The sequence below is a fragment of the Vicugna pacos genome, chromosome 26 (assembly GCF_048564905.1).
Source record: "Vicugna pacos chromosome 26, VicPac4, whole genome shotgun sequence".
NCBI classification, from domain to species: Eukaryota; Metazoa; Chordata; class Mammalia; order Artiodactyla; family Camelidae; genus Vicugna; species Vicugna pacos.
Window position 1 is genome coordinate 10,580,143 of NC_133012.1, and position 27,974 is coordinate 10,608,116.

Consider the following 27,974-nt stretch of genomic DNA (forward strand, 5'->3'; position numbering starts at 1 on the left):
GGGTGGGGAGGGGGGCCGGAGGCGGAGGGACTTGGGCCGCCATGGACGACAAGGCGTTTACCAAGGAGCTGGACCAGTGGGTCGAGCAGCTGAACGAGTGTAAACAGCTTAACGAGAACCAAGTGCGGACGCTGTGCGAAAAGGTAGGAGAGAAAAGGGGAGAGAAGCGGGAGGGGAGAGACGCGGGAGGGGAGCGCCGGGCTGGCTGGGGGCGGGGACCCCTCCTTCCCCCCCCCCCCTTCCCAGCGCCTCCCCTCTCCTCCCTTCCCGGGCTGCCCGCCTTGTGCCCAGCGCGCCGGTTGAGGGACCCGCGGGGCTGCGTCTCTTGCTCCCGCAGCCTCCCCGGGGCGGGGCCGAGCCCTTCCACGACCCCTTCCGGACCCAGCCCCGACCCCGACCGGTCGCTCCCCGTCCAGGCCTCGGGGGTCTGGTGTCGGTGGGCGGAGGAAGCGCGGCCCTAGGAACCCACGCCCTAAGTGTGGTTGGGGTCGCCGACGCTCTTTGGAGGATTGCTGACACCCCAGCATTTCCCGTGCAGACTAGCAATCCCGGCGCTTTAGCTGGCCGACAGATTAATCTGATGCGGCCTCGTAATTGAAACTGCACCGAAAATGAACCGGGATGTTGTTAACATCAACGCACTTGTTAATCAACGTAGGCTTTTTCTCAGGTGACTCGGCCCTTCAAAAATCATTCAGTTGGAATGTGTCGGGCGTTTGTTTGTAGAGAGGTGGGTGTGATGGCAGACTGATTTTTAAAATAGAAGTTGACTTTGGTTGAAACAGATGGTGACTGGTCTTCACGTTGAGAAGCTCTTTGGAAGCAAAAATGTTGATTTTCAGAAACAAGACGGCAAGTCTTAAGTTTGGCAACAGTGACTGCCTGAAATGATAAATGGAATATGCGTGTTTCGTGCGGGGTAGCACTTTTCAGAAAGTTATTTCCACTTCTGTTGTATGTAAAGCCCCCCATCCCAAACGTAATAAAATATGTAGGTGGTTAACTGTTTACAGTCGCTCTTGATTGTATGATCTTAGACGGCTTTCTGAATTCTGTATCCATTGTTTTCTTAACCACTGGAATTATTTCGACTTTTCATCTTTTTTTTCTCATTTATCTCTTGCAGTCTGGACTAAATAATTTCTATACATTTTTATGTAAAAAGGTCCTATATGAAGGAGTAACGAAGTTATTTATTCTTTAATGCTCTTGGGTTGACTTGTATTTTTAAACCATAATCCATAAGACTTTCTTGATCCTTGTGTTTGAAAGTTAGTATGCCTCAGAAGAACACTGGAGAAGAAAAAGGTTTTGTCTGTATTGTTTATACTCTTAAAATTAAGCATCTTAGGAACGGAGAAGTAATAGTTAATATTAAGTTAAAATAGGAAATTCAACTAAGTGTAATGTTGTTTAGGGCTTTATATATTAAATAACTATTTATTAGCACAGGAGAGTTTATTTCTGTAAGTAGAACTGCCGAGCAAATGGTATCTGTCTTTCTGAAACAGTTTACTGATCACAAGTTCGACATTTCAGTTTTCTTGGGTGATAACCTGTAATTTCATGTCTTAAAATATATCATTTTATTTAAATTGCTCACTCTCTCAGGCTCTAGTGTCAAGTGAAATATCCAGTTCTGAAATTAGCTGAGTCAGGTAACCCCACTATGAACAGAATACAGACTTGAATTATGGACAGAGTTGGTAGTTGAATCAGTTTTTCCCTTTGACTCTAATAATTTTTAAATGTCTTCCTAGAGAAGAATATTGTACCCCTGCTCAGTCACACTTAAGTCTTAATCGCTTGAGGAAGCTTTCTGTATGTCGAGAGATTTTGTTGGTTTCAGCTCCTAAATAAATTGGACTGCCAATCCCTAGGACCTGTGAAGTGTATTTAATCTTGTATCTTAACCCACTTTTCTCTTTGAACATTTGTGCGTTTATCTTTGTCCTCCACCCCTCTGATGGGGTCGCCCGTGGGCTGGAGAAGTGAGACAGTGCTCCTGTCTACCTTCTGAGAAGTGCTTAGTGTGGCAGCCCCCTTCCAGCTGTGGTGTGTGGACTGTCTTGTGACCTTAGTCTGGAGTTCCATTTTATATTCCTACCTCTACCCTCCCTTGTCCTGCCAGGTGTGGTGTTATTTATAATGGTAGCCAGCTGGAGTTCCAGCCCAGGCTCCACAGCTTGATGACTGCCAGTCTCTTTGCACCTCTGATTACTTATCTGTGAAACAGGCATGATAGTATTTGCTGATCTCCTCGGGTGGTTGTGTTAAGATTTAAGATGCTACTGGTGTTAAGTCCCAACAAGAAGTTAGCACTCAGTGAGTATTAAATGAAGAAAAGCTAAAAATAAAAATAGCTATTTTATCTCATTTTAAACGTCATCCCATTTTCTTTTAAAATAAATACATGTGCTGATAGGACTTCTCTGTGGAGAATGTACTTTTAAAAGAGGTTTTCTGTTTGCTATAGTGACCACAGAACTCTGAAAAGTACAGTTTCATTATTTCTTGTAGTCGCCGTTATTTGAAACACGGAGTACTGGGATCAGTAGTAATTTTGTGAAGTCACTTTACTCCTCATGTGGCCTACTTAATACTCGTTCCACTCGATACTCACTCTACCCTTCCAGGTCAAGAATGGCAGGCATGTAGAAAGAATATAAGAGAAAAATAAAAAGTCAAACCTAATTGTAAATATCATCTTTCTGTTTAATTCTTTGTGGCTAGATTTTAGTTTCTTATTTTTAATAATATATGGGTTTTTGGAATTTACTGGAAAAACTATTCTATAGAAAGTTACATCATGTGATAGTGGTTTCTCCCTCAAAATTAAATTCCTGTTCTAACGTAGTTTGCCTAAAATCCAAAGGAGTCAGCTGAAATTAAGTGGTACTGGAGAAAGCTCTATTTTGAGGTAGTGGCCAAAACTGTCCTAATGTCAACTGAAGAATAAGTACAAAAAATATGGGTATGGTATGATGTTTCTGGCCTTCCAGGTTAATTTCTGTCTAGATAAAAGTGGTTTGCATAGAATATTGAGTCATGTCTTCTAAGAAGGCTGGCTCTTACTGGGAACTTAAGTTAGCAATTGAGTTTTGAAGCTGATTGTATGTTCAACTCTTGTGTCCGTGGAGAGACTGCTTCTGCGATGTGTCCGTCCCCGCAGCCGCAGCAGCCGCGAGCCTGGAGGGCCAGTTGGGCACAGTTCAGGACGTTCTGTGATTAGCACTATATTTAACTCCTGGTAGAGTCTCAGGAAGAGAAATTTTTTAGGCACTTTGACCTGATAAACTTTTTTTTGTACTGAAGAACTTTGGTGTTGATAATTCGAATTAGGAAGGGAAATTTAGCCTATTTGTGTGCTAGCAGGACTATTCTGATGTTTGTAATTTTTAGGTTTGTGTAGATAAATGTGTAAATTTTATATTAGACTAATGGATATATTTTTGAATCCTGGCCTCAGCCTTGAAATAAGCAGAAATATCTTTAGGATATTACTTATTTCATTAATTTAAAAACCCTGCTTAAATTCCTGAATGCCTAAAACCATCTTAAGGGAAGATTAGATCCTGGTAGAAAGGAATGATTTTTGTGAGTCGAGAAAAATCGCTCAGTTACTTTTCTTTAATATGTGGTAGTTAAAAAATGGTGGTCTTAATAGCCAAAAAGCCTGTTACTTTCATTTTAAGTTCCCTTGAGCAAGAATTGGTGTCAACTCAGGTGGCCCGTTGATACAGCATAAAGTGCAGTGATAAAGATAGAAAGTAGCTCCTTTCCTTCTTACTGTAGCAAAGAATGACATGATTACAGTGGAACATGAGCTCAAAACCCAGTTTTACTGACTGAACAAATTATCATTTTCCACTGTTACCTAAGCCAACCTTTCATAGCAGACAGATAAGTAAACTAAACAAACTGGACTAGCACAAACTACTGCTAATGACTAGAAAGCAGAGTTTTAAAAATCGTTTCATTGTTTATTGATTGTACATATGATGTGTAAAATCATGTCCGTAGATAGATAAAATGAAGATGCTTAGATTATAAACTGTTTTCACATGGAGTAGTTTCATTTGCAACATATGCCTTTTATCCTGCTTTGAAGATCTTGCAGAAATTTTTCCTTCAATCTTTCTCAGGATAAATGCTATGAAGGACTTGGAGGATGAAGTCCTCTTTGGTAAAAGGAAACCAAAATGCCAGAAATTGAAGATAAAATTAATGCCAAAACGGTCACTGTATTTTACACTATATAAGCTTTATCTATTTTCTGAACTTAGTTTTTCTACGAAGAATGGCATTAAAATCACCAGTGTCATCTAATGTGTTTGAGAAATTTGAGTCTACTTGTATTGAATAAGAATTCTGAATTGTTTTGAACTGATTTCCTTGTAATTTTCCTTCATGTAAATGTAATGGAATGTGAACCCTAATCTTTAAAATATCTTGCAAAAAGAAGTCTTTTTCTTTCATAATCTCTCTTTATTAATGACCAAAAAGGTGTCTGATAACTTCTTGCACATTGCTCTTTAGGCCTAAATGTCTTTAATAATCAGGTTACCCCGGGGAACGAGGTCTGTGCATTCTGGATACTTCCTAGGGGATGGGGGAGCTCAAGCTTACACTTGCTTTGCTGTCTCTTGGAATCTGGGACAGTTTATTGACCCCTGCAAGCTGTCCTTTGAAATACTTTTGTGATCAAAAGAATTAAATGACAATCTTAAGAGGTGACCTGAGGTTACTGACTTGTACTCCAGTAGCACTTTGTATAATAAAAATATGCACAATTCCATTAAAAATCTATTAAATAGTATTTTTATAAAGAAAGTCATTTTTTGAGAATGGAATGGGGAAAATTGTGTCCCCGCCTGTTAAGTCTTAGATGAAACTTTATTTGAACTAACTTTTTAGCAAAGGATTGGATTTTTTTTTAATGTGCAAGGTACAGAGTGTAGGCTGTAGTTTAATTTTGCTCTTTCCATTTTATAGAGAGGGAAATCATTATAAAGTTTCTCTCCCTTTGCTCTCCATGTGATACTTGTGCCCTGGCTGATGGGTACTCAGAGTGGATTCTGGGCAGTCTTCCCTTGCTCCTCCAGTAGCAGAGGAGGACTTGTTCTGTGGGAAGTGAGGGCGAGAAGAGAGCAGTGGCTGAGTGAATGGTTTCCATCAGAAACTCAGCACAGACTAGCTATGTCCAGTGCAGGGGCTGGAGATTCAGCTGTGAACAGAAGCGGAGATGGATGGTTAACAGCTTTCATAGAATGTCAGGCAGTGATTCTTGCTAGGAAGCAAAAACAGATGGGGAGAGTGATGGGCTTGGGTTCCAGAGACTCTTTTAATAGAGTGCTCAGTGGAAGCCTTTCAAATTCTTCATAATGTGACTTACTTTTGTGATCAAAAGGATATGGCAGGAGTTAGAGGACACAGTTCCCAAGACAGCCCTCACTTTTGGCAACAATTGCAAGCCCAGTGGGTTCCTAAAACCGCTTTATTTCAATAACTCATAGGAAGTCTCTCAGAACTCACTGAAAGCTATTAAACTCACAGTTACAGTTTATTACAGGGAAAGAATACAGATTAAGATCAGCCAAGCCAAGGGACACATGTGGTGGAGTTCAGGAGGGGCTGATGTGTTTAATCTAAGAACCAAGAGGTTCCTCCACGAGGCAGAGCTGATGCTGGGTCACCCAGAGCCCCCAGGCAAAGACTCCTCAAGCAGGACACTTGGGACCTAGCTGTCACCTCCCTGTGGCCGTGGGCAAAGATCAGACCTCTTTTTGAGTAAGGTTAATTCTTCACTAACAGGTTTTTACTCTGTAACATACTTTAGGTGACAAGAACTTTAATGGACAATATATAAATGTGTAAAAATAATACCAAAATACCTGAAGAGAACGTATGTAGATGTATCAGAACCAAGAAATTGGCAGGATATGAGGTTTTCCCTGTGAATTGAGTTGGCTTTTTTGTTTTAATTTCATAACATTTTTCTTGATTCTGTAAACTCTGAAAATGGAGAAAGGTGGCCATCTTTAAATGTTTAAACATTCTTTCCCCTTTAAAAAAAAAAAGACTCTACAAGAGTCTTAGCATTTTTGTGTAGTCACAACTGTCCAGCTTTTCCTTAAACTTTAAGTGTACATAAGAATCACTTGGAAAAAAAGCAAAATTCAGGCTCCTTGACTCCATCCCAGCGACAGAGTGATTGTCTTGGGCAGGTCCAAAAATCTACATTTTTAAAGAGCTTCACAGGTATTTTGAGGTAGAAATTTCCAGATTACATTTTGGAAAAGGCTGCTTTGTAGTGTATGCTAAGACTCTTGGTATTTATTTCTCTTCTTTACATCTACTGTCCCTGCAGCCACAGCAGTGAATATTCCCACACTGAGCCAGCCTCTTCTTTGCACTTTTCACCTGAATTTCATTTTTAGCATTATTGCTCTTTATTTCTTTGCTATAATTTTACCATTTACTGGCCAAATCCCTCTTTTGAGTGTCTATTTTTGTAAAACATCACATGAGTTTATTATTGGAAGAACTGTCGCTGGCAGTCTGGGCGTGAACCTAGTAACAGGTTTGCTCTGACCAATCACTAACAGACTTTGAAAGAAGTGATGTGATTGGTCTTCGATCATGAGGCACACCTTTTATTATGTAATGATCTGTATACTGGCAGCCAAATTTTACTTTATGTAATGACTCACAGTAAGTATACTGTAGTTACTGACATTTGGACCACGTTGAGGGCCTGGTGTTTCGCAGTGGTAAGTGAAATTCATGCATATAGGAACTGTGCAGATGAAAACTGCCTGTGTTAAAGAGAGATGACTGGGTAGAACTCAGATCCACTAGAAAATTTTGTTCTAACTCCACTGAGCAGTAACATTATTTCATATTTACTTCTGATTTTTTCCCCCATACAGTTTTTAAAATTGAGATATAATTCACATACTATAAAAGTAATCCTGTAGAGTGTACAATTCAGTGACTTTAGTACATTCATAAGGTTTTGCAACCATCACCACCATACAATTCCAGAACATTTTCACCAGCCCAGAAAAGAAATACAGAGCCCATTAGTAGTCATTCCCCATTTTCCCTTCCCCACACCCTCTGGTAAGCATTGGTTTACTTTCTGTCTCCATGGATTACCCTGTTCTGGACACTTTATATAAATGGGATCACATGTAATCTTTCATGTCTGACTTCTCTCACTCAGCATGATCTTTTGAAGACTCTTCCATGTTGTCGCTTGTGTCAGTACTTCATTCCTTCTTGTGACGGAATAAAATTCCAGTATATGAATATAGCACTGTGGTTTTTATAATTAAGTTATTGCCATCTGGAATTTGTTTTGGGGTTTTAAAAGTTATTTTTTCAGATTGAAAAAGTAATACATACTTGTTTTTTAAAAATTTGAGCATCTCAGAAATGTAGGGGAAAGCAGATGCTCCGCTGTCACACCCCCCGTCCCCACCCACTGTCCCCCCACCTCAGAGGTTCTCCGTGTGCAAAACACTGTTTTGCAGGGTAGGGAGGATGTTTGTGGTGTATTATTTTTATTAAAATGGGGTCACAGTTACAATATCCTAAAACTTTATTTTAACCAAACAAGGTATCTTGGCCTATGTCCATATATATACACCACCTCATTCATTCTTAAATTCAGCAGAGTATATAATTTATGCTTATTTGTGTTTCCAGTGTCAGGACATTGCTTGGCATACAGACATTAACTGTTGTCTAGTTGAAAGGAAAGGTTTGTTTCCTTGTATTTGAAAGAAAAAAAAAAGGATCAATTCTCATTTATGGAAGAACCTTGTAACTATAGGCGGACAGGCCACCCCACTTACTTAACCTAGCCTGTAGGATTTAGAACTTCATTTTAATCGCATCTGTTTCAGAGGTCAGTCTGTTCTATGGCTTTCTCTAGATGAATTTTCCTAGGAGTAAGAGGTAATCTCTAATGTTTTATAGCAGATTATTTACATGTAAGTAGAGGGGAAAGAAAAGAATTTGTATAATGGCTCTGCCAAACCAAATACGGTAGCTTTTTGGTATTATGACTGGCAGTAGGCACCAGCACAAAAATAGAAATTGAATGTCACCTGTTGAGAGGCAGGGGAGACTGGACATTTACGTAGTCTGTATTCTTAAAACATGGGTGGGGAAGTTAAGTATTTATGTGAATGTCACTCCCATAGTTTCATTTTCTCAGTTCTCCTCCTAAGGTAGATTTGATTTTATAGCAGCAGGAAAGAATATGTTTTAAATGGGTAGGAAAGGAAACAAGTTTGAATGGCTAGGTACACAGCCAATGTGTGCAGTAGAAGCAGCTTTCTGCCTGGATGCATCTGTGCCAAGTGGCATTTACCATCACCACAATCCTTCACTTTACAGGTTTAAACTTGCTCTTACACTTCTAGAGATAATTAAACTTTGGGTGCTTAGTCACATTAAAAACACTCACGAGAACTACACATAGGAGTACACGGCATACAGAAAAGACTGAGCATAGCGGCACAGCCCGCTGCAGCAGGGCCTTGTTTCAGGGTTGCCTTTGGTGACTGGAAGGTTGGATTTGAGGCGGCTTCCCACCATTCTCTGTTAAGGATGGCTCACTGTGCCTGAGCTGTTTATGCAAACAGTATGATTTATGCTGAGCACGTGCTCTCCTTCTGACGTCTGGAATTTGGGTACATGCTAGGCAGAGGGTCCCTATGTGACTGGCTCGCAGTTACAAATCCTGGGCCCTGAGTCTCTAATGAGCCTCCCCGTAACTAACAGATGTCACATGTGTTGTTACAGCTCCTTGCTGCAGGCATTAGGTGCATCCTGTGCGACTCCACTGGGAGAGGACTTCTGAAGCTTGCACTTGATTTACTCAGGACTGTGCCCTGTGTGCCTTTTCCTTCTAATTTTGATTTGTGTCCGTTTGCTGTAATAAATCATAGCCGTGAGTAGGACTGTACGCTGAGTTCTGTAGATGTTCTGTGAGTCACCACCAGACCTGGGGACAGTCCTGAGGATTCATGACACACAAAGGCTTTTACACTGAGAATTCCAAATATCAGGTGAACCGTATGGTTACATCTGCCGAGCCAGCACGTTCTTTCCTTGAAGGCAAGCCACAGTGTTCTCACAGTGAGATCACTTTATAATACAGGGTTCAAGTTATAAATCAAGTATTTTAAAACATCAGGGGTCTGTAGAGTAAAGATGAAAATATTGGAGGAGGGCACGGGTCTGGCCTGACAAACTACTTTCTTCACTACTATGTAGATAAAAGCTCAGGAAGTATTATTGTAAAGCAGACACACTCATACTGTAGATCACATATCTTAACCCATCCTCATAGTTTTATAAAACCTGTGCTGGGTTAAGATAACCATATGTCCTTAAAAGAACAGTTGAATTGAATAATATTTACATTTTGGTGCTTTTTATTTCTATATTTAAAGTAAGATAGTAATGATAGTGGTTGTATATGAGTAGATTTCCTTTCAGCTGAGTGTCGGGGTTGTTTGTTGTTTTTTTTTTTTCATAATGAATAGAAGACATCAAGTCCAGTTGAACTCTTATGATTCATGGTCATCAGTTTGGTTTTCTTTCCTGAAGAAAATTGGGAAGCTATCTCATGGAATAAACTTGGTAAAAATGCTGTTCCATTTGTGATCTTGGGCATTTCAGAGCTGCTTGTCAGACCTGTAGGAGATGCTTGATAACCCCTCAGATTCCCTTCAGTTCTGATTGGAATTACACCTCGTAGCAGTTCTCCGGATTCTAGCCCCTTCCCAGTGACTGCCTGGGGCAGCAGGGAGGAGGTGTCTCCGCCCGCCAGTGAGCCTCCTGGGAAAGCTCTGTGAATGGGAGACCAGACTGGTGTGCCCTGCTGCCTTGTGCCCCTTCTGCCCCCTTGTGCAGTGCCCAGGGATGCGCCCCCATTTTGTGACCATGAGGCGGCAGTTCTGTTCACTGAGGATGGCAAGAATGGAAAGGGAGAGCCCGCTGCCCTGGTGGCCCTGGAGACGCTGCACCAATGCAGGGTGCCTGCGTGCGGGCTTCTCTTTAAGTGAGAAGAATAAGCCCACAGTCTAAGCCTTCTCTTCCCCCTTGAAAAAAAGATATTGCAGTACTATAATGATAAGAAGATAATGTGTTTCACCATACAGCTAAGAATCAACCTTTAAAGAATCTGAATTTGGAAAAGAATAGCTATTTCCAGATTATACATGTGGAATATAAGACTCCATTTCTTAGAGGGGTGCGGACTCATAGATGCCTGGTCTAAATGAAGACACTGAAGGTATACAGGTGTTAGGTTTACACGATTAGATTTGAATTGGGAGAACTCATTTTTCTGGAGGACTTCTGTACATATAATCTCATTGTAACTAGAAACAGGCCAAGAGAAGACACATGCAGACTACATTGTTCATAACTTAGGAAGTCTGCCAGGCTGATTTAAGCAGAAATGTCATTTGTTAGAAGAATATTTAGTAGCCTAGAATCAAAAGGAAAGCTGGAGAACTAGGCTTGGAAATTTTACAGAAATTAGAAATTGGAGCCACAGTCAAAATCATACCTTAGGAACATGTTAGATCACTGGAGAGAACACCTGTGAGGGGGCAGAACTTGCCATTGTCCCTACTGCGTAGAGACACTTCACAGTAAAAGTCTGGCCTAGGTGCATCCAATTGGCATAGATAATCTGGAGAGAGGCTAACTTTCTCTGTGATTTGGACAGTGTGTATACAGGCTTTGGTTGTGATTGGTTTACACAATCTACCATGAGCATTTTGGATTGGTGTAATAGGACAAAAGAGTCCTACTGAAAACAGGCTGAAGTGAATAAGAATCCATGTCTTTGTAGTAACATGAACCAGCTTACCCTTTCATGTTACATGAAGGTCACCAGAACAGACGCATCAGGATAGTCTCATGACCCCTTTATACTCTTAAAACTTAAGGACTGCTAAGAGCTTGTGTTTATGTGAAGTGTATTATCAATATTTACTAGCAATTAAAACTGAAATTTTAAAAATATTTATTACTTCTTCAAAAACAGCAATAGCAAATCCATTACATTTGAACATGCCCTTGGGTCACACTTGAGAACTGTTTCTTTAATTCGTGTATCAGTATAGTAAGTGAATAAAAGCAGTTTCTCAACAAAACTTCATGGCCTCACTATGACAAGTTTGAGAAGTAATAAAGCCATTGATGTAGAAAATTTCCTTACCTAGACTTAAAAATTAACTTTCTGATGTTAAAATACAGAAAATATAACTAAATTACATTTTAAGTCACCTGGTGTAAAAATAGTTAAAAGCCTTCCATTTAAGTTTAAACAAAGAATAATTCAGAGCTTTATATTCTCAGTCTTTATTAATATAGTTTCTTGGGCTTCTCAAAAATGTGACCTCTTAGTTAGGATTGACCGAATCAATTATCTTTGAGGCATCATGTAATTTATTCTACAAATATCTTTATACTACAGATGTCAAAATTATTCTGTTATCTCGTGTGCTGTAAGTGTTTTCCCAGGCTTTTTATCTTTCTGTACACAGGAGTTTTTATTTTGTTGGGTTGAGCCCGTCAAAGCCAGCACTTCTGAGGAGGAGAGCTTACCTGTTCTTTTCATCTCTGGTGGCTGACCTGTAGCAGACGCTTGACCGATGTGTGTTACGTGAATACATGAACCTTATTTTTCAGGAATATTTTGATATGTCAGGCGATTGCTATGTATGGCGCACATCAGAGCGAACAGTTTTATCAACCTGCTGCCTCTTGTCCTGTATGGGTACTGCATATTAAATCTTTCCTGTTTTTGGTAATGTTTCCTTTAGTGGATTTTTAAAATAGAATTAGCTTGTTAAGTTCTTCATGTTACATGACTTGAGGATTCTATTTTAAATATTTCTGCAAAATATTGGTTATTTGTTCTCATTTGACTTGAAAAACACATTACTTGAAGCTTGCTGAGCAGATGACATAATGATGCTATTCATTATTAAGCTTGTTGTCATGGCTTTTTCCAGTTGTTAGTTCCATTGCAGGAGGTTGTGTGGCTCTTGAAAGACCTCTGCTAATTGTTTTCTCCATCTTCAGCTATTATACTAGGATCCTTTTCACTTTGGGATTTACTTTCTGTAAATTGGTTCTTCTATTAAGGACTTTGTATTTGCTCCCAGTGCATTAATGCTTTGGCTTGATTTGACTGACTCTGCTGTAAATGCTTTGGCCCTGTGATCTGAACCAGCTGTTTGAAGAACCTAACACGATTATATCTAAAAATTGTTTAGAGCAGCTTCTTGGTGTGGAAATCCTAGACAGTTTTCCTTACTGGACAGATGGTCTTACAATTTTGTGGCTTGCCTTTTTTACTTACATATCACATACCCAGTATGTCAGATATACTTCTGTAACCTTCTTAATGTCTACTTAGTATTCCATTCTATAGATGTATCGTATTTCTTTTCTTAACTATCTAGTACACATTTATAGTTTCCAAAAAGCAAACATTCCTTTACTTATAAACATACATATGTATCTGACTTTATTCATAGTGTGGATGTCTAGCAGTGGAGTTGCTTGGTCCAGTAGTGTAACCGTGTATCAGTTAGCCTTAGGTTTGGTTTGCGTAACAGAAGATTCAAAATAATAAAGGCTTGACCAGGTCACAGTTTGTATTTCTGCTGTGTACAGGGAAACCCAGGGGCAATATGGCAGCTCTACAGAGTTACCAGGAAACCAGACATCTTGCTGTATTAGTTTTTTGTGTGGCTGCTGTAGCAAGTTACTACAAACTGGATGGCTTAAAACAACAGAAATTATTCTTTCACAGCTCTAGGGGCCAGAAGTCCCAAATCCAGGTGTCAGCAGGGCCACACACCCTTGGAGGCTCTAAGAATCCATGCCTTGCCTCTGCCAGCTTCTGCCAGCTGCTGGCGTTCCTTGGCTGCTTTCCTTGGCTGCTTTCCTTCAGTCTGCCTCTGTCTTCACTTGGCTTCTCTGTCTGTGTGTCTGTCTCATAACTCCCTGTGCCTCTCTTACGGGGATATATGCAGTTACATTTAGGGCCTGTTGGGATCATCTAGGATAAGCTCCTCCCATCAGGATCCTTAATCACATCTTTCTCACGTGAGGTAATAAATACAGGTTCTGGTGATCAGGAAGGGAGTCTGTCTTGCTGACAAGAACCTAGTCCCACAGCCATTCATAGCTGCATGCGAAGCTGGTGTGGTGTACTCCCACAGTGCATGCCTCATTCCCAGTGTGAGAGTACCTGGAGGGGGACCTTTGGTAGGTAATAGGTCATGAGGGTAAAACCCTCACAGATGGGAGCAGTGCCCTTTATCAGAGGAGATGCTAGAGAGATGGCCTTTCTCTCTTGATACCATGTGAGGAGACAGCAGGAAGTTGTCCCTCTGCAGACTAGGAGGAGGGCCCTCACCAGGAATCCAAGCAGCCAGCACCCTGACCTTGGACTTCCCAACCTTCAGAACTTGAGGAATAAATTCCTGTTGTTTAAGCCGCCTAGTCCGGTATCTGTTATAGCAGCCTGAACTTGCCTAAGACAACTGGGAAACGTAGTCTTTTAGCTGGGAGCATGGCTCTCTTGAGTACATTTATTTAAATTATTGAGAAGGAAGAGAATAGTGGATATTGAGGTTAGGCAGTCTTGACCTCAGATCAGTCTTACGTTTTGTCGGCTACTGTCAAGTGCTTTCCAGAGATGTGCATTCCTGCCTGTAGGGCATTAGAATAGCCTTGCTGACAGTGGATAGTTTTCATTTTTGCCAGTCTCATCGATGGAAGAGCAGCAGATTTTTCTAGTCATTGCCCCTCTTTATTCACCATATACTCTAGGTTTGTGGTAGCCAACACCAAGGAAAATGGAAATCCCAAGAAGTCACACCTCAGAGAAGTCCATGGAAGGAAAGACAAGTGGGCAGTATAGTTCCCTGGCTCCCTCCTTTTTCCCTCTTCCCCCTGGTGAAGGTTCATTCCGTGGGGAGAAGACCCGCCCACCCCGTTTCCAGGTTGTGCCACACTGCTCAGAAAGCCAGGTTCCACATCTCACCATGTGGCATTATTAGGATTTTGTACATAACATGTAAATAGGCCCAGAATAAGGCCTGAGAGCCTCTCTTGGTGGGTTGATGTAGAGGTAATATACTTTTATCAGAGGCCTTTTAAATTTTTTTTTCTGATTGTGGGCTCTTTTTCTAATTTGGCAAACTTGTTAGATAGATGAAGTGTAATGAACTTGAATTTAGTTAGTATATTTAATCTACCATTGTTTATATTAAATTCTGTACTTCAGGGCCTCTGAATAGTAACTTGACTCATTAAATATAAAGTAGTTGGAATAAAGAAGTTGAAAGTCTTGCTATGAATTGGTGTAAGAAGGTGTTTGTTTATAGAAGAATTTGAATAATTGTGACTTTTCTTTATTAATATTTTTAACTTATACATAAGACGATTATTTTTAATAAGACAGCTTTGTTGAGATGGAATTCCTATACCATACCATTCACTCATTTTGAGCGTATAGTTCACTGACTTTTAGTACATTCACAGACATGTGATTGCATCACCACAATATTAGAATATTTCCATTATCCCTGAAAGAAACCCTGGGTTGCATCTTCTTTCTGTCTCTAGATTTGCCTGTTGTGGACACATCACATAAATGGAGTCATACAATATATGGCCATTTGTGACTGTCTTCTTTCACTTAATACTTTTTTTAAAAATATTTTTTATTAAAGTATAGTTGATTTACAATGTTAGTTTCAAGCATACAGCAAAGTGATTGAGTTATACATACACATACACACTTTCTTCAGATTCTTTTCCATTATATCTCATTACAAGAAATTGAATATAGTTCCCTGTGCTATACAGTAGGTCCTTGTTTATTTTATATTTAATGTTTTAAAAGTTATAGCCATGTATCAATACTTTTTATTGCTGAATAATATTCCATTGGGTGAATAATACCGTATTTGATTTATCCATTCATTAGTTAATGGACATGTAGGTGGTTTCCACTTTTTGGGTTTTGTAAGTAATGCTGCCATGAACATGTATAAACATAAGTTTTCCTTTCTCCTAAGTACGTATCTAGGGATGGAATTGCTGGATCATATGGGAATTCTATGTTTAAATTTTGAGGAGCTGCCAGACAGTTTTCCACAGCAGTTGTACCATTTTACATCCCCACCAACAGTGTGTGAAAGTTCTAGTTTCTCCACATCTTCAAAAATACTTGTAATTTTTTTTTTTTTTTGGTAAACCATCCATAGGTATAAAGTGGTGTCTGGTTTTGAGTTTAGTTTTAACTTTAAAATGTACATTTCAGGTAATTTTTTTTCCTCCAGATTTTCTTTTAATAGACAAGAAATGATACCTTCAAATTTGTGATAGAATCTTTTTAAATTGTTGATTTCATTTTTTAAACAGGCTAAGGAAATTTTAACAAAAGAGTCAAATGTGCAAGAGGTTCGTTGTCCGGTTACCGTCTGTGGAGATGTGCATGGTCAATTCCATGATCTTATGGAACTCTTTAGAATCGGCGGGAAATCACCAGATACAAACTATCTGTTCATGGGTGACTATGTAGACCGAGGTTATTATTCCGTGGAGACTGTGACTCTTCTTGTGGCATTAAAGGTATGATTAATGAAATGCCGTTTTCTTTTTTTCCCCAAGCTTTAAACCAGCAAAGGCAAGAGCATTTTTATCATCTGTTGTAGTTTATGATCCATTCACTTTATAGCCCCTTAAAATAAGACTTGATCTTAAATCACCTTGAAAAGTCCATTATTCCTGTGTCTTTTCTATTTTTACTATCATACCATCCATATCTTCATCACTTCACACTTTAATTAGTGCAGTGATGTGGTAACTAGTATTTCTGTCTCCAAGATCTAACTGCTCCAAATCTACCTTGCATATGCTGCCAGGTTAAATCTGTCATTTAACACTTTAATCTTGTTACTTTGCTGTTACCAGACTCTGTCTGATTTCTTACCCCTTCTGCCAAGACTCAGCTTGAGTCCTGCTGCTTCCATGAAGCTTTCAACCATTTTAGCTTTATTCCTTCTACTCAAAATTACCATGAAACTAAATTAATCTCCCATCCCTTATTTATGTTACATAATGGTTTATTCCCTTGTATTATTTACTTCTCATACCTCCTTGGTGAAATTAATCCCTAACCAGCAGAATTCATGTATTATATTCGTGTGGACTTGGCATCTAGCTTTGAACACTGAGCTTAATGTTGGACACACATTGGAGGCTTAGTAATGTGTGGATGTGTGAAGTATGCATTTGCAGCTTTTTGGTTTATAGAATTTGATGCTTTTTCATACTTACCACTTTCCTAACTAAACAGTATGCCATAAGTATGTCTGTATGTTTTGTTATGGGAAGGAGACTATAAATACATTTGAAATCTAGCCTAGATTTGACAGGGCCTGTTTTTGTGTTTAGTTGGCAAATACATTTTTCCTGTGGGAAATAAAGGTTAAAAGGGTGGGAGAGGTTAGTCTGTAGAAAGTTTGTCTCAGGTCCAGGTCTCTGATCTTCTGTGTCCATTCAGCTTTAAAATAATCATAGTGTTCTGGAAAGACTGAGAAGACTAGGATGAAAAAGATACTAGAACCAAAGAGAATGGAGATACAATTTTCTTATAGTAATATAGGAATCAGTTAGAAAGGATTCCAGTAACGGTAGTGTGAATAAATAGTAATGAAGAAGGATGACCATAAAAAAATATTTCAAAGGTTAATCAAGAGGACCTGCTGATGAATGAAACAAACTTTTATTCTGAAAAAAAATGAACATTTAATATACCAGCAGAACAAAGAACCATTTAAGGAAGTGGGTCAGAAGTTAATGTGCTTAATATAACAGTAGTGAAAAGTAAGGTCATATATACCATGCTTTTTGCTTTCTTCCAGGTGCGTTACCCAGAACGCATTACAATATTGAGAGGAAACCACGAAAGCCGACAGATTACCCAAGTATATGGCTTTTATGATGAGTGTCTACGAAAGTATGGAAATGCCAATGTCTGGAAATATTTTACAGATCTATTTGATTATCTTCCACTCACAGCTTTAGTTGATGGACAGGTGTGTATGTGGGGGTGGATAAGAGTAGGAAAAGATTTTCTATAGTAATTTAGGGTCTAGATTTACATGACATTCTTTCTGCAATCTCTTGGCCTTTGCTGCCTCTTTCCCTTATTCTTAAGTTTCAGAAGAGGGAATTGGGTAGGTTTGCTGTGCGTTGAGACCAGCAAATTTCCTTGTTGTTCTTCCTTTCCTCCTTCCCTACCTTCCTGCCTCCTGTTCCTTATTTTCTCCTTTCCACCTATTGATCCATCTATTTATATGTCATATGTTAAGTGACAGTCTTGGTTCTAAGTAAGAGGACAAAACTTAGACTAGAAATTAAATAGAAATGGATAAATGAAAAATCTGCCTCCTTGGGAACTATCACAGTCTTCTGACACTCATAAAATAAAAATCATTTCTAAATGACCAAGTGGAAGTATGGTGTAAACCGAAACTATCACATGTAAATAAGGGATAAAATGCAAGGAAATGCATATATTTATAAATGACATTTACTTTATAGAAAAATAGAAAAGAAATAATGTGAAAAACATTTAACTCAAAGAATGAAACAGTAAAATAAAGGATTAAAGATAAAAGCAGCAATGGATACTGGCAAATATAGAGCTGATCGTATGGCCAAAAGCAGTTTCTGGAAAGTCTAATAAAAAAGAAATACATAGTAGTCAAAGTGATCTAGAAAAAGAGAGGAAGGGCACGTAAAGCACGTGGCTTGAGAAGCGAGGCATCACTGTTTTAAGTACGGAGGCACTTAGGAATCGCAGTAACAGGTGCAGCCTTATTCCAGTAAACGTGAAAGATAGGTGAAACTTACTATAGCAGAATATTAATTATTAAATTGTTTTGAAGAAATTACACCAATGTAAATAGACCACCAAACTCAGAAGAAACTGAAGAGTAGCTAGGTCTAGGTAGTTTTATAGGCAGATTCTAACAAACCTTTAAAGAACATAACATTTTTGTGTTTTGGAGCTTAGGAGAAGATGGAGAGCTTCAAAATTCACTCTGTGAGGCTAGTATAACCCCAATACCAAACCAGACATGACAGGCACAAAAAAATGAAATCAGACCAAAACTACCTGAAAAATGTCCTATATCTTACTGTTTCAAACTTAATTAAGAAATAAAATAAAATAACATTAATTGGATAAAGAAACTTACACTGACTATACTTATCAGCAAAACGTCACAAACCTCATCAAAATCAGGAGGAAAATGCCTCTAAAACTTGTATTTTTTATTATTCAATTTTGGTTTTGGATGTTCTAGTCAAGGTAAAAAACATAGGGAAGAAAATAACAATCATGTTGTTTGCAAAAATATTTTTATGTACTCAGAAAACTCTTAGAAAACTGAAAAACTACTAGAACCAGTAACAGGAATCAGTAGGGTCTTTGCTCTAAGAGAAATGTTAAATTTTTATATGTCAGCAGTAACCAACAGAAATGGCATTCCAGAGAAAGGGGAAGTACATTATATAAAACATCTGGGATTATAAAGGAAGAAAACAGAAGAAAGATACTTAAATGTTCACAGCTCTCGCTGATGATGTGTTTTCTGTTTTTTTCTGTTGTATTTTATAAATTTTCCATAGTGACTATTAAACATTTTGAAAAGAAAAGCTACTAGAATTGACATTTGTCACCATTACTTAGTCTCTATTAACTTTTTTTAGCTTTAATAAAACAAATCTATTTCCTTTTTTTAATTCATAAACAGATATTCTGCCTCCACGGTGGCCTCTCTCCATCCATAGATACACTGGATCATATAAGAGCCCTGGATCGTTTGCAAGAAGTTCCACATGAGGTAAACTTAGTTTTAGTGAAAAAGAAAGGAATGTAACCACATTGTGGAACAGCGAGATCAGCTGACTGTGCCTGCTAATTATTTATAACTCATCCTTCATTTTTGTGGCTAGGGCCCAATGTGTGACCTGTTGTGGTCAGACCCAGATGATCGTGGCGGGTGGGGTATTTCACCACGCGGTGCTGGCTACACCTTTGGACAGGATATTTCTGAAACGTTTAACCATGCCAACGGTCTCACGCTGGTCTCTCGCGCTCACCAACTTGTAATGGAGGTATGTCCTTTTCCTGTAGGATAATCTCTGTTTCAATTAAGTGTATCTGTAATAAGGCTTCATAACTCAGAATGTCAAAAACATTCTTCCCCCTTGACTAAATGAAAGGAGAAAAAAACTTGGCTGGTTTTAGCAAGTAGGGAAAGTACCAGGCTAGAACAAATTTATAACTCAGTTTTGAAATTAATTTGGACTTAGAGAAAGGTTGCACACACACAAAAAAAACTTGTATCCTACATGCATTTCTCAAACATAAATATTTGCTTTATTATTCTGTCTCTCCATTCCTGTTCCCCTCCCCACCCCAACACATTACTTTTTTTTTTAACTGTTTGTCAGTTACAAGTACAGTGCTCCAAATTTCCATGTATATTTTGTAAAAATAAAAACGTTTTCTCCTATATAACCACAGAATAGTTCTCACAGTCAGGAAGTTTTCATTGACGTAGTACTATTATCTAATCTAAACACTTTATTCAAATTTTTATCATCTCACTAATGTCCTTTACAGCAAAATTCGTGTGTGTGCTTGTATAATCTAACTCATGATCATGTGTATTCAGTCCCCTGTGATGTGGAAATAATTCCTCAGATTTTCTTTGTTTTGCATAAACTTGACACTTTTGAACACTATAAGCAGTTGTATTTTGTAGCAGTATCTGTGGTCTGGCTGATGTTCCTTCCGATTCCAGACGTACGTGTTTTGGCAGGCGCATCACAGTGTGATACTGCATCCTTCTCAGTGCCTCAGATCAGGTCCTGAGATCTGTCCCTCTACTGGTGGTGTTAACTTGGGTCACTTAGTTAAGGTGGTGCTTGGCAGATTTCTCTACTAGGGTGTTACTATTTTTTAAACACTAAAGGAATATAAATAGAATATAATCCTTCTAAACTAGTAGGGGGTGACTTCAAGATGTTAGAGAAAACTTCACTAACCCAGTAAAGGCAGGAGTGTAACAGCATGGTAAATAAAGAACACAAATTCATACAGTAAAGATAAATCTGATTATATCAGTAGTCATAAGAAATGCGAATGAAAAATTTTACTTTCCTGAAATAGACTCTCAAATTAGATAAATAATTAAAATTCACCTGTTATTTGGGATTTATCTAAAACATGATGATACCACAGACTAGTAGTAGGGGCATGGAAAGTGGTAGATCAGTATATTAATTAGATAATTATCCAAAATACAGCTAATAATATGAATCAGAAACGGCTCTAAGACGAAAGTATATTGAGATGATGAAAATAGGCCCTGTTCTCTAGGAAGAAATCAAGCTAAATTTATATTTACCTGGTAAAAGAGTCAAAATAGATAAAGCAAAAATTGACACAATTTATGAGGAAAATTTGAGAATGCATCCTAGCCAAGATGTCAAACATAGAGTAAGCAGAAAAATACAATTACTGAGTTCCTGTAACAGAACCCTCCGTCCAGAGTTGCGTATATGGTGCAGATGCACAGTGTTAAAGATGGACGCCTGTAAGAATATAGCAGACTGCATTTCCACAGAGGATACTTGTAATGTTTGAGTTTAGTTTTCTAAACTTTCCTGTGTCAGCAGTATAATTTTATGTTGAAATACTGATTTTTTTTTTTTTAATGCTGCAGGGATACAACTGGTGTCATGATCGGAATGTGGTCACCATTTTCAGTGCACCCAATTACTGTTATCGTTGTGGGAACCAGGCTGCTATCATGGAATTGGATGACACTTTGAAATATTCCTTGTAAGTAACTTTAAATTTCAATTGTATGCAATCACTTTTAGGAGGAAAATTTTAATGTAGATTATTAAAATTAGAGGTAAGGATTTCTGCTTCTGGAGTAGAGGAGGGAGGAACACATCAAACCGTCTACTCAACAGAAACAACCATTGGACTGGAGAATGTTTCTTTAAACAGTTATTTCAAGTGTTTGGAATTTGTCCTAAATGCACACAGCAAATGTAGGAACACTTACTGTAGATTATCTGCTAACTCTCAGTATAACACCAGAGTCTGCGGAATTTGAGCCCCAGTGTGTTCCCTCCGCGTTTCCAGACCCCTTGTACAGAAACTAGTCTGCAGTCACTCTGCCCTGGGTGGGTGTGGTCAAGGAGATGGGACTTCTCCCCTCCCCCAGTTCCCAGTCTAGGGCTGTGGTTTCTCCCCAGGGAGGCAGGTACCAGCATATCTCAACCACCCCGGTCCTGGGTTACAGAAGCTCTATTCCTGGTGGGTGCGATTAGTAGGCCTGAGACTCCTTTCCCCTTCCCCTGCCCCCGGGTTGGAGGGTCTGTTCCAGGCATGCATGGCAGGCAGAGGATGCTGCGGCCCTGGTTCTTGCCCCAGCACCTGCTGTAGAATAGAGGACGTCACTAAGAAGTAGGCCACCATACCTGCCTGCACCTCCGAACAGGGACATAGAAGTTCTGTTCAGAAGGAGACGCAGAACAAAAAGCTCCTCAGCTGCCTGCAGGGACTGTCCTTACTTAGAACAGAGTATCGAGAATTGCCAGCCTAGTAAGTGGTTTGTTGAAAATAATAGGTATTATGGTGGAGGCTAATGAAGAAGGCTCTCATGGCTCCCTTGATACTAGCAGCAACAAGCAAAAGAGGCAGGGCAAGGAGAAGTTTCACAGGTAAAACCCGGGGAAGAGAGCGCCAAGAAGAGCTTTCCTGTGGTCATCCCCGTCAGCAAAAGGCAGGCAAGGCTGTGCACGTCTGTTATGCTGTACCCACACAGGAGCAATCAGAATAGCATTTGGGGCATTCTTGAAAACATTTCCAAGCCACACATAGATTGGACTGGACTGGATAGTTTTCCCATGTCCACTCAGAACCTCATAATGTGAGATTATTTGGAAATAGGGTCTTTGCAGATGTTATTAGTTAAAATGAGGTCTTAACTCAGAGAGAGAGTGCTATGTGAGGACAGAGACAGACACTGGAGTGATGCATCTACAAGCCAAGGATTGCAGGAACTACCAGAAGCTAGGGAAAGGCAAAAAGGATTCTTCCTAGAGCTTTTAGAGGAAGCATCGCCCTGTAGCACCTGATTTCAGACTTCTAGCCTCCAGACATGTGAGAGAATAAATTCAGCTGATTTGTGCTAGTTTTAAGTCAGTTTGTTATGGCAGCCCTAGGAAACTCGTACATAGGTTAATCAACAAAGGGCGTAACCTTCACTGTTACCAGGGGCTTAAACACAATTTCTAACCAAACACCAGCTGAAAAACAAGTTACTCTGACCTAGAGCAACTCCTCGAAGTTGTATTAACACATACATCTCTGACAGTCTAGACTATGTGCATGCCAAAGGTTGCCGCATCTCAGAACTAATTGGAGATGGGAGATTAGTCCCTGGCTGAATTGTGAGCCAAAACTTCAATTCCTTAAACTTTGAGTAACAACCTCCAAGACATGTACACTTCCAATGGTCATTCTAGATTAGGGTTGGCCCTAACATCTAACTGACCAAGGAGGCTTCAGCATGACCTTTGATCAGTAAGTGGCTTGGGCCAATCCAGAGGCAGCCTCTGAGTAACCAGGCTAAAAGATTAGAATCTCAGCAGGGCCCCAGAGGCTGCACAGTATGAAGGAAATAGACCTCACAGTTTAGCCAAGTCACTAAACAAATAGTGACCAACAGACAAACAACATCAGTCCACAGGGAGATCAGTATCTGTGGTTCCTACAGTGTGTTACATATAATACCCAGTTTTTCAATAACAAATGAGAAGACACATAAAGGAACAGGAAAGTGTGACCCATATACAAGAAAAGAGCCGGCAATAGAAACAGCTTCTCAAGGGGCCTGGATGTTAAACTTAGCAGACAAAGATTCCAAAATAATCATTACAAGTATGTTCAAAGAACCAAAGGAAACCATGTGTAAAAAGAGCTGAAGTGAGGTGTGCTGAAATCATTAGAGGATATCAAAAAAGAGATAGAAACTATTAAGAGAACCAATTGGAAATTCTAGAGTTGAAAGGTACAACTGAACTGAAACGTTTATTAGGAGGGGCTTAGCACAAGATTTGAGGTAGTAGAAGAAATCAGCGAATTTGAAGATAATCAGAAGACTAAGACTAAGCAAAGAAAAGTGAACAGCGCCTCAAAGAAGTGCGGGACCCTTGTAAGTACAGTGGTATAAGTGCAACAGGAGCTCCAGAAGCAAAGGGGCAGAAAGAATATTTGAAGAAATAAAGACTGAAAACTCTTCTTATTTGATGATAAACATTTATCTGCACCTTCAAGAAACTCAACAAACTCTAATTTGGGTAACTTGGAAAGAAATTCATACCCAGCCACATCATGGTCCAAATACTGGGGAGTCTAAAAGGAAAATTCTTGAAGGCAAAAGAGAAAAATGACTTACAGTAGGGAACCTCAATAGGAAAATCAGCTGACATCTCCTCAGAAAGGCACTAAAACATACTCAAAGTGCTGAAAATAAAAACTCAACCAAGGACAACTTCAAAATGAATGGAAAGAAAGACAGACAGACCCAGGTAAACAAAAATGCAGAGAACTCAGTGCTGGCCAACCTGACATTCAGGTAGTACTAGAGGGAGTGCTTCAGGCTGAAAGTAAATGACACCAGAAAGTAAATCAGCTACACATACCGGATAGTAATTGTAAAAGGTGGAAGAGTTGCACCTGCTTAACAGATTTAAAAGTCAGTTGCATTCAAGTACCACATCCTGGAGGGAAAAAAGCTTTGGGTCTCGTTTCTTTTAGGTGTGAGAATAAAAGAATAAAATATTAAAAAAAAAAAAGTCACATGACTCAATGTGGCTATATTTGTAGTGTACTTGAACTTATAAGCAATGTAATATATGGAAAGATTTGACAGTAACAGCACAGAGGAGGTGGTGGGAACAAAGCTGTACTAGAGTGAGGAGGTGACACCAGATGGTAATTGGAATCCAAGTAAACTTATGAAGCAAATAAAAGTGAGAAAGTTAATGCAGCAGAATCTATAAATACACACTCCTCTCAGCTTCTTTAAGGTCATAAGAATATATAAAAATAGTAATTATAATAATGTATCTTGGGGTCTGTAACATGTATACTATGTATAACATCTATAGCCAAAAAAAGGGAAATGAAAAGGACCTATATACTGTCTAGGAGTAAATATGTCTTAATTCACTAGCATTTATAAATCTGAAGCAGAATTTCATAAGTTGTGTATTATAGGTTCTAGAGCAACCACTAATAAAACAAGAAAAATAAATTATTAAAGGAATTTAAATAGTTTTAAAAATAACATTTTACTTAAAAAAGAAAGCAGTTAAAGCAGGAACCAAGAAACAAAGAAAGGCATATTAAAAAGGAGGGGGCAGGTGTCAGTCCAGTCGTATCAATATGTAACACTGCACATGAGTCATCTAAGCAGTGCAGTCACAAGGCAGAGATAATCAAGTTGTTATTTTTGTTTTTGTAATCTAGCTTTGTAATGTCTACAGGGAACATAATTTAGATTCAAAATCAGAAATAGGTTAAAAGTAAAATGGTGAAAAAAAGACACGCCATGCAAACAGTAACCACAAAAGGGCTGGACTGGCCATACATAGCAGACCAAATAGATTTCAAAACAAAAATTGTTACTGGACATAAAGAAGGTCATTTCACAATGATAAAGAGTCAGACTATTAGGTAAGTATATCATAGACAGTATGCACCGAACAGTGGAGAATATATGGAGCAAAAACATGCAGAACTGAAGGGAGAAAGAGACAATTCAAAATAATAGTTGGAGACTTCACTGTGCCACTTGCAGTAGAACTAAGCAGAAGATCAGCAAGGAAACAGAAGACTCGAGAGACACTATAACTGCCTGACATCCACGGAACACCCCACCCTGCACCCAGCAACAGCAGAGCACGGGATCTTCCGAAACACACATGGAACATTCTCCAGCACTGACCACGTGCTAGGCTATAAACCAAGCCTCAGTAAGGTTAACAAGATTGGAATCATACAAAGTATGTTCCCTAAACACAATGGGATGAAATTAGAAACTGGAAGATATATAAATATGTAGAAGTTAACACATTCCTAAATAACTTGTGGATCAAGGAAGAAATCACAGGAGAAATGAGAAAATACTTTGAGATGGATGAAAATGAAAATACAGTGTAACAAAACAAAACGATGTACCAAGCTTATGGGATACAGGAAAAGCAGTGTTTGAAGAGAAGTTTACAGCTGTAAATACCTGTATTAAAAATCAGGATAGAATTAGAAGTTGACACTGAACCCAGAAGAGGGTTGTCACCAGAACTCAACTGTGCTGGCACTTCCAGCCACCAGAATTGTGAGAAATAAATTTCTGTTACAAGAAACGAAAGAGAGAGAGAAGAAAAGAAAAGAAAATCAACAAAGATCTCAAATGCATAACCTAACTTTACACCATAAAGGACCAAGAAAAAGAGCAAACTAAACCCAGTGCAAGCTTATGGAAGGAAATAAAGTTAACAGTGGAAACAAAACAAAATAGTAGAAAAACTAGACAAAACTAGCAAAATCAAAAGTTGTTTCTTTTTAATAAAATTCAAAAGCCTTAACTAGATTGGCCAAGAGAAAAAAAAAAAAAGAGTGAAGACTCATATTACCAAAATCCCTCCAGGGCTTACTGACATAAAAAGAATTTTAAGGGAACACAATGAATAACCGCATGGTAACAAATTAGGTAACCTGGATAAAATGAACAAATTCCTGGAAAGACAAAACCTACCATAACTGACTCAATTAGAAATAGAAAATCTGAATAAACCTGTATACAAGTACAGAGATTGAATTAATAATTTTAAAACTTCCTCCAAAGAAAAGCCTAGGTCCAATTGGTTTCATGGTAAATTGACCATTTAAAAAGGAATTAACAGCAGTCCTCCACAAACCCCTACAAAAACCGGAAGGAAGGGGATTACTTCCTAGCCCATTCTTTGAAGACTTTATTACCCTAATACCAAAATCAAAGACATTTTAAGAAAACCACAGACCAAAACTCTATGAATATAGATGCAGAAATCAGAAACAAAATATTAACAAACCAAATCCAGCAATATATAAAAAAGATTATACACTGTGACCAAGTGGGATCTATCCTAGGAATGTGAAGTTGGTTCAAAATATATAAAAATCAGTTATTGTAATAAACCATATGAATAAAGGACAAAAACCACATGATCATCTCAGTAAAGCCAGAAAAAGTATTTTTCATAATGAAAGTACAATTGACGTTTGAAACAACACAGACTGAACTGTGCAGGGCCACTTATACGTGGGTATTTTTTTTTAAGTACTGTAAACACTACAGTATTACAGGATCCTTGGAACCACAGGTAGGTAGGGAGGATCCGTGTATGCAGAGGGCTCGCTCTAAGTCACACTGGACTTTTGACTGCACAGGGTCAGGGCCTCAAACCCCGACGTTGTTCAAGGGTCAGCTGTACTCAACTAGTCAAAGAAGGGAATTTTCTCATCCTGATAAAGGTCATCTACAAAAACCCCACAGCTAATGACATATCATTCTTAACAGTGACAGATTGAATGCTTTTCCCCTAAAATCTAGAACAAACACATTTGCTCTCATTATTTCCATTCAACTGATGATAATACTGCAGACCTTTTATGCCAGACTCTGAACCAGACATCTTGTCTGCTTAAACCTTCACCGTAGCTCTGTGAGAGAGTTTTATAGATGAGAACACCTGCATTGACTTACCCAGGGTCCTTCCAGTCTTAACAACACAGAAAGAGGTGGGAACTGAGGACTGTGCTTTGTGCCTCAGTGTCTTGTTCTCTATTGATTTGTTTGGCTGCAAAGTCAAAACTTTTAACTGTTTGCTTTCATTTTTGCCATTGATAGCCTTCAGTTTGACCCAGCACCTCGTCGTGGAGAGCCTCATGTTACCCGACGCACCCCAGACTACTTCCTGTAAACTCCTCCTGGGAAAAGCTGCCTTTGGATGTGGAAGTATACCTGGCTTTTTACAATATATACATTTTAAAACAAAGCAGCAGTAATCTATGTGTCACTGTAACCAATTGGGATCTGTCTTGGCATTAAACTGTATCATGGACCAAAATGTGCCATACTAATCTAATGATGAGCATTTAGCACAATTTGAGACTGAAATTTAGTACAACACTATGTTCTAGATCGGTCGGTCTTAACAGTTTGCCTGCTGTATTTGTAGTAACCATTTTCCTCGGGACTGTTCAAGCAAAAAAGGTAACTAACTCATCTCCTTGTGCACTTATTGGAAATTTAGTTAGAGTGTTTAACTGGCATGGATTAATAGAGTTGGATTTTTATCTTTAAGAAAAATTCACAAGCTAACTTCCACTTAATTCATTACCCTTTATTTTATTGAAATGTATAATTAACTGAAAAAAATTCTTCTTGGGAGTACGTTGTCATAACATTTAAAGAGATTTCCCTTCATTTAAACTAAATTACTATTTTATGTTGATCTGCATATCTCTGTATATTTGTCATGACAGTGCTTGCATTCTATTTGGTGTACTGAGCAAATAAACTTTCCATTTTAAACAAAAACATACTGATTTACTGTGGTGAACTTTTAAATGAAAGTTTTACTCTGTTCAAACTAAATCTCTTGGCCTGTAATGAACAGTTGGGTTTGGGTACTTTATATGTGGTGTTCTCTGTATAGGACTTAACTTTCAGAAGAAAAATTTTAATGGTACCTGATAAATTTTAGGC

At 38.7% G+C, this 27,974-nt stretch overlaps 1 protein-coding gene and 1 long non-coding RNA gene across 3 annotated transcripts in view; one reads left to right on the top strand and one right to left on the bottom strand.

The window, feature by feature from the left end:
• Positions 1-27,806, top strand: PPP2CB (protein phosphatase 2 catalytic subunit beta). Its single transcript, XM_006201142.3, has 7 exons — positions 1-143; positions 15,481-15,690; positions 16,986-17,159; positions 18,885-18,974; positions 19,087-19,248; positions 20,865-20,983; positions 27,114-27,806. Exons 1-7 carry the CDS (start codon positions 42-44, stop codon positions 27,184-27,186), a joined length of 930 nt encoding a protein of 309 aa, XP_006201204.1. The 5' UTR covers positions 1-41; the 3' UTR covers positions 27,187-27,806.
• The window catches only part of LOC140689462 (uncharacterized), a 33,021-nt gene continuing 9,004 nt past the window's right edge, over positions 3,958-27,974 (bottom strand). The window contains exons 3-4 of one of the 2 annotated variants that reach the window (XR_012064433.1): positions 5,895-6,015; positions 3,958-5,227 (exon numbers count right to left, since the gene is read on the bottom strand). This is a non-coding gene — a long non-coding RNA (uncharacterized lncRNA). The remainder of the gene's footprint in view (positions 5,228-5,894; positions 6,016-27,974) is intronic. The other variant, XR_012064435.1, reaches the window with a different exon arrangement.